The sequence below is a fragment of the Microplitis demolitor genome, chromosome 5, assembly GCF_026212275.2.
Source record: "Microplitis demolitor isolate Queensland-Clemson2020A chromosome 5, iyMicDemo2.1a, whole genome shotgun sequence".
NCBI lineage: Eukaryota > Metazoa > Arthropoda > Insecta > Hymenoptera > Braconidae > Microplitis > Microplitis demolitor.
In genome coordinates, this window is record NC_068549.1 from 7,128,491 (window position 1) to 7,140,802 (window position 12,312).

The following is a 12,312-nucleotide window of genomic DNA, read 5'->3' on the forward strand; positions in this document are numbered from 1 at the left end:
CGAGTAATTTCTTTTTAATTTATATTTTAGAGAAATTACGACTACGGTCTCCCTTTTTCAATTAAGATTTTAATTTTTTTATAATTAATTAATAAAATTTGAATACGGTTATGACAGTTGAAAGCCATTGAAATTTTTTAAAAAGTGGGAGACACTGTCTAAGCATGGCCTTAATATCAAATTTATAAATTTCAAATTTGATCAATTAAATTTCTCAAATGATTTACAATATTTTTAGCAGCAACTAAATTATAATTATTTTTAGTAATTATACAATAAAAATAATAATAATGATAAATTATTTAAATCAATTATTTGTGGGACCTTATGTATACTTTTACATATTTACTGTTTTTATCAATTGTCAATCAATTAATTAGTATGTATATTTATACAAATACATGTGAATATTGAAAAGTTTTTAGAAGGTTCTGTTTACATCATCGTAATCATTTTTTATATTTCAATGAGTTGACGCTTTAGTTAATATAAGAGAAAAAATATCTTTAAAACGGTCACTAACAAAAGATCTTTCCTTTTTTCGAAAACAAGTCTACAAATATACACTTTAGATCTTCGTGTATATATTTGAACATATATACTCACTCATATATAATCATATGTACGAACCTATGGGTCTTCCCACATTTCTTTACGTATACATGTGTGAGGTAATGTGGAAAGATGACTAACTCGCAGTGAGAGCGACATTGGAGAAGCGGTCATTTATTGGAGGTCAGTTACTATTAGTTGGACTCTACAACTCGAAAATCATTATTTTATAATTTAAACTTATTCATACATGAAAATTATATTTAAATTAAGCTTCATATAAAACTGGTTCAGCGTAGAAATTTTTATTGCCCAAAGTCTTTTCATTTTAATAATTTTTCGTTGTAAATAAATTTTTGTTTTTTTAGGTATTTAAACAGAGAAAAATATTTTATGTTTTTTTAAAATAAATTTTTTTAAATGCTTATATTATGATGCAGAGAAGTTTTATATAGATATATTCTACACAATTTATTTTACTTATTAAAAAAAAAAATAGTTTTTTTAATTATAGGAAACTTAATTTTTATTAAATATTAATAATAAAATTTTATAAAAATATGTTCAATTTTAGTTACTATAAAATGTTTGTAAGAATTAATTTAATTTATAAAGTAGATTATATATATGTATGTATATATAATTTAATGGCTTCATTAAATGTACTATTAGCTAATTAAATTTATTTGAATCATGATCTAGTTTACGATATTTTTTTGATCAATTAACAAAAAATATATAGATATATTTGTTAATAAAATTACGAATATATTTAACAAAATGATGAATATAAGTATCAATACTTAACATTAATAAAAAATAAAATGTTTAATAGTCAAGTCATATATATATTTAACGATCGTTTTTATTGTTAATAGAGATGAGCTATCTGCGGCACTAGCGACGATCGAAGTTGAAAGAAGAGGTAGGTCTGGATCGATACAGAAGCCACCGAGGTCGTTGCAGGCGGAAATGGAGTGCGAGGTAAGCGGTAGCTCAATGGGGGAGCAAGAGGACATCAGGGCGGAAGTTGCGAGGGCGTGCAAACGACTACGAGAGCTTAACACGCACCTGCGACGGGGCGAGGACGACTCGGGACTGCAGAGTGACTGTGACGAGTCAATGCCCGTCATTGTCAGCGGTGTTGAGACCGAGGTAATAACCGACTCTTTTTCACCTTTAATCCTTAATATATCACATTACATACTTTAAAAGACTATTATATGTTGCACACCCCGTATAACTTACAAGTGTATTGTTTGAGACATTTTACTCTTATAAAATTTAAATCATTCATATGTTTTTAAATTGAAAAAAAAAATTATTTATTAAAATGAATAAGGCAAAAACTCTAAACTCGATCAGTACCCTTAGTCGCTCACTTCAATTGATTAATGCGTTTTTATAATATTTATGAAAAAAAATTTCAAGCCACAAGTTGGCCGATTTTTACTTTAACGTTCGTTCGTTAAATTAAATTTAGGTTCCCTGGTCAAGAACAAAACTTGATTTCGACTTGGTCGTCTTAAATCGTAACTACGTAAATTAGTTAAGTCTAAAACAAGGCGAATTCACCTGAACTGAGTTTAGCTTATCTGTAGAATTTCTATAAAATTTCTTAGACAGCGATCCTGATCAAAATTAACGTCCGATGGATGCTTGAAGGCCTCGGGGGTTTCAAACAAGTCTTCTGGAAAAACGCTAGCACATAGAGATGAATGAAAAATTTGTTTTTTTCATTACCGAGCTGCGAGTCTAGATTTTCTATAGAATTCCTTAGGCGGCTTTATAACTCGTAAGCTACTTGTCCGATCAACCTCAAAATCTAATCAGTTCTAAGTCTCGGTGAGTTCTTTCAATAGCCGCCAAAAAAAGTTTACACACACACACGGCCGGAAGTCCATCTGGAAATAGTCGGAATAGCTTCCTAGCACCTCAAAACGTCGAAATCTGATGAAAACTTGATTTTAGAAAATCGGACTGAAACCAATAACTTCTGTTTTTTTTCGAAAGTTTTCAATTTTTATAGCGGGAAGTTAAAAAAAATTTAAGCTTTAGAATAAGTCTATATAATATTGATTAGCAATTAAAAATATATACGCCCTTTCAGTTTTAAACTTATTGACTAAAGCCAAAAGGGCGTATAAAATTATAAGTCTTTTTGGAATTAGTGACGCGATATGTTATTCAATTCATATTTCAAATATTTGTGAAAATTAAATAAAATAGTATATTTTATAAATTATTCTTCAAATCAATAAATTTATAATAATTCAATTGATATATTATTTGAGCGAGTATAGAGCCATGTGTTGATTAAATAATGGTCACATGACAACTTTTAGAAAACGATTATGGGTACGCTTAATGATCTTACATAAAAAATTAATAATAATTAATTAAAATTTTATTCTAATACTTAAAACTATAAAAAAAAAAAAATAATTTTTCATTTAATTTACCGATTTATATTGAGTGGTTTAATCTCACTCCAATGAAAAGTGAGCAGGTAAAGGGTCATACATTATACATTTTTTAATTGAAATTAATATATTTATATTAATATTAATACTTATCATTGAAGTATTTAGAAATATTTAAATCAAAAATTCTAAACGTCAAAAATCCACCAAAACCTTCGCGACCACGATGCATAATTCCAACTCCTCCTAAAGGAAATTCGGGATAACCTTCAGCTTCTAATGAATCAAAAAATGGAACTGTCGATTGCCCGGCATCTTTTTTCAAATCAGAGGCTTGAAAGCTAATAAATTGATTTGTGTTTGAGTCTGGTTCATTTCCCGGAGACTTTGTTGGTTTATCAGGATTTTCTAGAATTAATTCATCTCTAAAAAAAATAACCCCATAGAAAAAAGTTTGTTGACATAAATTACAAAAATACGTGCTTGTATACAGACCTAAATGTTCGGTAATTTGATGATATCCAATGTGTCTGATTATGGTTAATAATTTTTCCTTCTAAATAATCAAAAGGAGTCACTCGAATTTGTAGTTCAATCGGACTTTCTTTTAATTCCGGCGAGTCAAGTGAATCCATAGCAAATCTAAATCTAACACCTGTAACAACATAATCCTCTGGTGCAAACAAATCATCAAAATTAATAGTTCTTGGATGTCCATAATCAACTCCCAATATCAGTGGACTCCAGCTTTCATTAATTTGTTGAACATAATATTTTTCAGTTTCATCATTATAATCAAATTTTTCCAATTCTCTCCATGATAATTCGTTTACTGATCCACGTGATTTTAGTTTCCCTTCTTTTATTTGCACATGAATCATATAGCTTTTCTTGATAAATCTCACACCCACAATAACCCTAAAAAAATCCGAAACTATATTTTTGATGATGGAATCATAATTATTCACCCGCAACAGTCACATAGGATTCAAAAGACTGCAGATAATTTTTAAATTAAAAACTTCTAAATCTCAATCTTTGAATTTTAAACTTAAAATATCTCAGAAACTATTTTGTTTTTAAAAAAAATACGGCATTTGTCTTGTAGGGAATTTGAAGCCCTGCACAAAAGGTTTCTCACAATTTTTTGAAAAACTCAATATTTATAAAGATATTTACAAAAAACTAATTGCTCTATTTTCTTGACAACTTCGAAATTTTAAACGAAAAAATTTTTACTTTAAAATTCAAATTTTTGATAAAAATCGATCATTGATTTTACAAAAATTTTTAAGTATTTGTAAAAAATTTTTTGTAAAAATATTGATCAGTTTAATTTTTACGGCTGATCAAAGACTCCTTGTGATCGTTGAAAGTCAAAGTAAAATAAGAAAAATACTCAACATATTATTGGTAATATCTGACAGTTGATCTCTAAAACTGATAGCGGTTACAGCCATATATTCACGTATAGATTTTTTCAAACAACTACAGACGCAATAATCACAATAGGTCAGTTCTAATGGATTATAATAACTATAAACAGATTTTATTTCTTGATGACATTTTTCGTTATTATTGTCACCATAGATAACTCCGTTGCTGTCTTTAAACCAATCGTAACGTCTCGAATGACCTCCATATCCCTAATTTACAAAAAAAAAAAAAAAAAAAAAAAAAAATGATTAATTATATAGTGATATATATATAGAGGAGAGTGGCTAAAAACAGACACTATTCTTAAAGTAAAATTTTCTTTTGTCTTTTCGTAAATAGTTATGTACAGTCTCTGGAAAAAATATGGGATGAGTTGGTCAGCCTAAATAGTACGACCATTTTGAAATTTTGACAAAAAAAAAATTTGCTCGTGATAACTATCCAAGTTATTATCATTATAAATCGACAAAGAGCTGACTTGAGGATAAAATGAATTTTAAAAAATTTTTTTTCTTTTTCATTTAATATTTTTGTAAATTTTTAAAAGAAAAATTCTATAATTATTAGCTATGACATTAATATTGATGTTTACTTTTTCTTAACATGATTGTTATTCATTTTATCACAGAATTTAAAAGTTTTTATATGCACATTACTACTGTAATTGTTAATTTTAGTCAACATGAAAAAAATTTATTTCGTTAAAAAATTTCGTATTTTGCCCCACCCTCTCCTATGTAATTAATTATTCTATAATTTTTAATGACTTTTTCACATATTTCCAAACTACTGGCAATGTATCGACATTCATATAATTCTTTACACTCTATATGATTAATAGCAGTATGAAGATTACAATTTTCACTGCAAGATTGAGTTGTACTAAGATCTTTTTCTTCAATTATTATTGCCTGAATCATTTTTTCTAATTCATAATATGATTCTTTGCTAGCTACAAAAATAAAAAAATTAAATAGCATTAACAAATTAAATAATTAATATATTTAATTACATTTTACTTTGCTTTTTAAATCACATCGATACATGTAATGTGTGACATCTTGTAATACTTTTTTTGTAATTCTTATGTTTTCAGAAAACCCATCTAATAAAATGGATTTTTCTCTTATTGCATCAATAGATATTTCTGTTAAGAAATAAAAATAATTATTATTTAAATTCACATACACTAAGAAAAAAAATAATACTTGTAAAAGGAGAATATTTCTTTATTTAAGAATCTATCAACATTCAAAAAACTTTTTTTAAATTTAAAACGATCTTATTGATATTTAAAGTTATCATTCTTCTATTTATTTAAATTCGTGAGGATAAAGAACAACATCTATCTAGCCAGAAAATATTCTTTTAAGTAAAGTATCTAAGGTGAATGGCCCGGTAATTGACAATAGTCCGGTTACTGACCTTTTCAACATCTTTTAAATTTTTAAAATGAAAATTTTATGTATATAACAGAATAAATCTTACTAAAATGTAAAGCGACAAAAATTAATCATTTTTTATGATATTACTTATAGGACTCTGGATATATATAAATATAAAATATTACTCTATTTATATAAAATTGGTCCAAAGAAAACAAATTTTTTTTAAAATATTAAACTATTTTACATTTCAATTTGTTTGATCCTTTGTACTGTCGCAATAACTTGCATTTAAAATCATAGAAACGACCAACAGAGAATTAAATTTGCTGGTCAATAACTGGGTCTTTTAGAGGGCTACAAACTGCATTATAAAATGGATTCATGGGAAATTTTTTTATAAATAAATTAAAATTATTTGTTTATTTTTACCAACGATAAAACTCATTGGAAATCGATCAAAATATTTTATTTTTTAATTGGTATTATAATAAATATCTTTATAAAACGTAGTCCGTGATTTTCAAAAGGTCAGAAACTGGGCTACTTACTTAAACCGAAAAAAAGGAGATTCCATAAAATTCTATTCAATCACCAAATATATCCTTTCAATCTCAAACAGGGCTGGATTTAAACTTAATGCCGCTCCTGGGCACCGGAAAAAAATCCGCCCAAATACTGGAATTTTACTTAAACCGATAGTTTATATATTTTATTTTTCAAAATTTTTCCACCCTAAAAAATTGGCCGCCCTGGGCACTTGCCCTGACTGTCCCTAGTGTAAATCCACCGCTGATCCCAAATGTGTAAAGGATACAACTTATACTATAGTTATAAAAACTTGTGATTCTGAAGTTGGTAGACACTTAATAATTTTTTAATTTTTTTTTTCTACTATTTAGGGGAAGGGGGTGCAAAATAGGCCCCCAAAATTTAAGGGGCCCATTTTGGCCCCAAATCATTCGAGGCAGTCAAAATTTTAAGTAGCCCATTCCTCCCCCCCCTCCCTTAGTAGGGAAAATTGGGGCAAAATGGACCGACATTTATATTACATATAAACCCTCATTTCTTAAGGGGCCCATTTGTCCCACCTTCCTCTAATTACGAAAAAAAAAAAAAATAAATAAATAAAATAATGCACGTGTAGAAAATTAAAAAACCATAGGTACAATTCTTTTAAATTTTTTTTTTATAATTTATCATTTTTTAAGAATTCGAAAATTAGTAGACGTCGGCCAAATTCAGTATCATAAAAACTTTTATTTGATAATGGATAATGGAAAAACTTTTAATCGGTAGTCACTATACGAAAGGAACGTAAGTTCCACAATTTCAGGTTCGTTGGAACGCGAAACTTTAATTTTTCAAGTTTCCTTTTTCTCCATGTAATTTATTAAAAACATTATTAAAAAATAACTTTTGAGTGAGGAAAATATTTACCACATAATTATGATTAGTTAGAGTATGTAATTATTTAATTAAAAAAGCATGTATATACGTACTGTCTTCACATCGATCCTTAATAATGTGAAGAAAGTAAAACATGATAAATTTTTTAAGATATGGAGTCATTGCTAAATGATAAAAATTAAATATCTCTTGTTGAAATGAATAACTTTGACCACAAAAATTACTTTCATCTACTTCCTTTAATCATAAAAATAATTTGATTAAAATTTATAAAATCATTTATATTATGATATAAAATATATAATACCTACTTTCATATCAGATAAAATAGCAGCCATTAATTTTTGATACACTTTCTCATAAAATTCCCCGTATTCTAATACATTAAGAGTCCTAGTAATTTTGGGTACGAATGGACAAAATTTAATTACATCATCAAAATAGTTACCGTTACGAAAAAAAAGTAATGATCCAACGTATGCTTCAATTTGCTCACGTTTTTCATCAATTGTCGTTAAATAACTTTCCATAAAATCCGATCGAGAATAATCATTTTTTATTTTATATTCTTGTAACATCTTTATAAAATATTTAAGACCTCCCGATTCATAAAAATTTTGTTTATCATCAGCTATTTTATTTAATTTTTCTAATAGATCTGTCATATCAATGAGAATAACTTTTAATATCATATTTTTGTCATCCTCAGACAATGTTGAATTTGTCAATTGATAATCAACAGTTTTGGTTTCAATTAAATCCACAAACTTTTTTATTGATTTAAGATCATAAATATCCATCCTATTAATAGATTGCACGAAATTTTGTGCAATAAAAATTAATTGCAGAATCAAAAAATGCTTTATTATCATTATTTAATATATTTTTACTACAATTATTATCATCAACTGAATAACCTAACGCGTTTTGATTAATCAAGTGAAATGAAATACTTAATTCTTTGCAAACAAAACACTTTTTAATAATAACTACACATTTTTAATCACTTGTTATTATCTTTTATTAATTAACAACTATTATGTGTAATGTAAAATGAGAAAATTTTTTAATATTTTCAACTCAAAATAACTTATGTTAATAATGTCTCGTAAACTCTGAACTTTGCTTGCTGAGAAAAGTAAATACGAAAGTATAAATGATTAGATTAAATTATGTTCTATTAAGTTTAAGTTGTTTTAATGCTACATCTATGGCATTAGTGGTGATGACTATTAGATGCTCTGAGTTCTACTCGGTTGGTAATAATTTTAATATTAGATCGGGGTGAAAACAATAACTTCCCGAATTTTTCGAAAATGGCCGATTTTCTTAACGGGAAGTTAAAAAAATTTCAATTGCCGTTAAAACAAAAAAATTTTCTCGGAGACGAATTAGAATTTTTGGAAATACAAAATTTCTAGCTCTCTTTTAAGGTTTTAAAAAACGCTAAAGACTCTCTACTTTAGGTTTACAATGTTTGTCCTTCAATTTAATTTAATTGAAAATCGGTTACCGTTACCCCTTAAGCATTCCAGAAATAAGAAAAAATTCTGATACAAAACGCTTAAGAAATTAGACAAAAAAAAGTTAACATAAGAATGAAAAACGGTTTACAAAAAAATTTTTAATCTACCATTTGTTTTTAACTTACCGCTAAGAAAATTGCAAATTTTTAAAAATTCGGGAAGTTATTGGTTTCAGTCTGATTTTCGAAAATCGAATTTCTAAGAGATCTTGACGTTTTGAGGTTCTAGGAAGCTATTCTGACTAATTTCACGATGATGTCCGAATGTATGTATGCATGTACGTACGTATGTAAATATCTATAACTTTTGAACGGATGAACCGATTTTGATCGTCGAGGTGTCATTCCACGCGGCTCGCCAATATCTAGAAGCTGAAAAAAAATAAACTTGATCTGTAGGGTTCGTTCAGAGATATTCCAAAAATAAACTTTTTTCAAAAATGTTTGTTTTCGGATAACTTTTTATGTGCTCCATGGATTGATTCCAAACTCAACTGGGCTCTGAAGCTTTATAAGTCGCGTCGAATGCCACCTCAACCATCAAAATCGGTAAATTCTTTCAAGAGAAACCGTTGTCGAAAGAATTAAAAAAAAACTTTTTTTTAGTATTTTCGAAATTTCTCAAAAACGACTTCATGAATCAATTTAAAAATCTGATCAGTTGTAGAACTCAATGAAACGCGTCGATTGCCACCTTAACTGTCTCAATCGGTTTATTCGTTCGAAAGATATTATTTGAGAAAAAAATAATAAAAGACGTTTCTTTTTTTCCGAAAACAAAGGCTCACAAAAGTATTTTCGAGCTCGAAGAGCTTGAAAATGTATCCACAACAATTTTTCGAGCTCAAAGAGCTCGAAAATGGCAGGAAGTTTTGGGGCTGGCCCGCAGGGTCAACTGATAGACCGATTTTTTTTTTTCATATATTTCAAGAAGTTTAAAAATAGTTAATAAACACTATTTGAACTTTTTTTAAAGTACTTTCTTTTCCTACACAAGTAAAAAAAAAATAATTATCGATTTTAAAGCCATTTCATGAATGAAATATACAAAATGCTGATTACTGGTAGGGGGCCAACTTGTGGGTACTTCACTTCAAAAATAGTCCATAGTTCAATAGATCAAATTAATTAAGACAAATAAATTATCCTCTAAATGTTTGCATCGAATTAAGAAACCATTCCAGGGAGTGGTCTTCAAATTTACATATCAATAAAATTAAACTTTAAACATAATTTCCTAATTGATCATTTAATTTATTTATTTCAGGACTATTGTTCTGGGGCACTTACCGAACTTGTTGAAGAGGTTTACAGTCTCGCCTTGACCGGACGGGGTGCGCCAGGAGAGTTGGGTCTTGCAGTAGAGTTGCATCGTGTCACCGAGGATTTGGAGCATACAAAACAGCAGCTTAAGCAAGTTCAAGACGAGTTAAAGAGACGTGGTGAAGCTTTACTGGATACGACAAGTAAATTGAGTGTATGTGAAGCTGAATTACGAGGGGTAAGGGAAGAACGTGATCGTGCTAGAGATGACATTGAGGACTCAGAGCTCAATAGAGATGAAGTTATTGCTCAAGCATATGCAGTAAGAGATCAAGCTGTTGCACGAAAAAATAGAGCGGAAGTTGAATTAGCGAGAACAAGAATAGATGTACTACAAGTTAACAGTCAGCTGATGGAAGCGATACAGCAGAAAATCGAACTGAGTCAGCAGCTGGAGCAATGGCAGATGGATATGCAGGCTCTCATAGACGAGCATGTTAAAAGTAAACTTACCCCCTCTAGTGCTCATATAGGAAATGGTAATTCAAGTGAGAATACAGACGTTACCGCTCCTGTAAGAAAAAAACGTAGTACAGGAAATTCGAAAAAAATGTTTGGACTATTTTAGCAGACAATTACATTTTTTATAAAAAAAAATTAACATTAAGACTTTACTAGATTATTTTAATGGGAAAAAATTTTTTTTTTTTAATAAAAATGTTAAGTATTCAATTTTTATTTTAAAAAGAAACATCATTACGTTATTAATTTATTTTTTTTTTTTAATTAAATAAACAATTAAAGATAAAAGTGAATAGTGTAATTAATCAATCAGAAATTTATTTTTTTTTTAATTGATCTCGTGTCAATATATATATATATAGTCTCTGATGAATTTTTATGTTTATTATTAAATATAAATTTTTTAAATAAATATAATGTAAATATTGTAAGCTAATATAAATATAATAATTGTATGTATTATTTATTAAAAAAATTTCGTATTATGTGTACTTAAAAATTAAGAACTATCAAAATAGCTCATTTATATGTGTATAAGTATTGAGTCTTTTTGTAAAAAAAAAATAATAATAATAAAAATAAAAAAAAAATAACCACCCTAGCAGTCCGAATTACGGCAAATTACCGAAATTTACGGGTTTTAGGAGAATTATCGTAAAATACAGTATTTTACCGTAAAGCACAGTACATGGAGAAAAATGCAGGTCAAAATTAAATAATAATTACAATCACAATGAAAATTTTACAATCCATAAAAAAATTACGGTGATTTGTTGAAAATTAATTTTTTATTTCAATTATTGCTATCTAGATTGTAATTTTCACTTATCATAATAATTACAATACAACTTCGTTAAATTTTTGCATGGAAAAAATCAATATTTACTTATTCATATAAAAATAGTTCAATGTTACAAAAAGTAGAAATTATTATTAGAATTATTAAAAGTTAATACATTAGTCGCAGTTTTTTTTTCGTAGTTGATAAATATTACATCTCTAATGTAATTCTACGTAGGCACTGTACATTTTAGAATGACGGTAAGACAAATTGCTACTCCGGGAGATAATATTACTATTTGAGATTGTAAAAATTACTATCTAGATTGTAAAAATTACTCGCCAGAATACATCTTTCACAAAGCGCGTTAACTAATATTTACTAAGTACAATAGTAAAAATTATTGGTACATTATAATTTTATTTGTCGCTAGTAAATTTTATTTTGGATGCAGTAATTTTTATAATCAATAGAAATTATTATTCTAAATAATATGTTGTAATTTTTACTTTGAGTTTTGTACAAGTTTTGATTTTTTTGAATTTTTCAAGATTATTTCTCGGATTGTAATATTTTTTTCAAATTTAGTAAAAATTACTTAATTTTTTTCTCTATGTATTTTACAGTAAAATGCCGTAATTTACGGCAAATTTTCAGTAAATTATGTTATTTTGCTGTTAAATACGGTAATTTACCGTAATTCGGATCCGCTAGGGCAGTGAGAAATATATTTTTTGTAAACTAGTAAAAAATATAAATCATAAATGATCCGTCCGATTATAATTATTAGACGTATGTGTAATAAATTAATGTAAAATTTATTGGAATTTAAACGTCAAAATTTAAATAAGAAAATAACTTATTAAAATGTTGGAAAAAATAAAATTAAATAAACAAAAAAGTTTTTGTACTAAATATTGTTAATTAGGTTTAATTAAAAAATAACTAAAAAAAAATTCGTTGCATTTTAAATTTGCATGATAAATTAATATCTTTTACACGGACTCTAATATT

The 12,312-nt window shown here is 27.4% G+C and overlaps 2 protein-coding genes across 3 annotated transcripts in view; one reads left to right on the forward strand and one right to left on the reverse strand.

The window, feature by feature from the left end:
* The window catches only part of LOC103569642 (bicaudal D-related protein homolog), a 45,347-nt gene extending 33,058 nt beyond the window's left edge, over window positions 1-12,289 (forward strand). The window contains exons 4-5 of the mRNA XM_008547019.3: window positions 1,431-1,707; window positions 10,000-12,289. Of these exons, the coding sequence (XP_008545241.1) occupies window positions 1,431-1,707; window positions 10,000-10,623 (901 nt within the window). The 3' untranslated portion in view covers window positions 10,624-12,289. The remainder of the gene's footprint in view (window positions 1-1,430; window positions 1,708-9,999) is intronic.
* Window positions 2,999-8,016, reverse strand: LOC103569641 (uncharacterized). 2 transcript variants are annotated; one of them, XM_053739262.1, is made up of 8 exons: window positions 7,656-8,016; window positions 7,519-7,583; window positions 7,300-7,444; window positions 5,425-5,559; window positions 5,180-5,364; window positions 4,380-4,621; window positions 3,471-3,893; window positions 2,999-3,400 (listed from the first exon to the last, which is right to left on the reverse strand). In XM_053739262.1, the coding sequence occupies exons 1-8, from the start codon at window positions 8,005-8,007 to the stop codon at window positions 3,118-3,120; spliced, it is 1,830 nt and encodes a 609-aa protein (XP_053595237.1). In that variant the 5' UTR covers window positions 8,008-8,016; the 3' UTR covers window positions 2,999-3,117. The 2 variants fall into 2 exon arrangements, with proteins under 2 accessions (XP_053595237.1, XP_008545240.2); XM_008547018.2 differs by having other exon boundaries at window positions 7,519-8,016.
* Window positions 12,290-12,312: the final 23 nt, after the last annotated feature.

Bases quoted from the DNA above. Each gene is read 5' to 3' on its own strand.
- LOC103569641 (XM_008547018.2), bottom strand. From the start codon at position 8,007: ATGGATATTTATGATCTTAAATCAATAAAAAAGTTTGTGGATTTAATT. The intron at 5,365-5,424 runs GTAATTAAATAT...TTATTTTTGTAG, and splicing joins TTTAAAAAGCAAAGTAAAAT to CTAGCAAAGAATCATATTAT. The intron at 4,622-5,179 runs GTCATTAAAAAT...TTTGTAAATTAG, and splicing joins GTTTGGAAATATGTGAAAAA to GGATATGGAGGTCATTCGAG.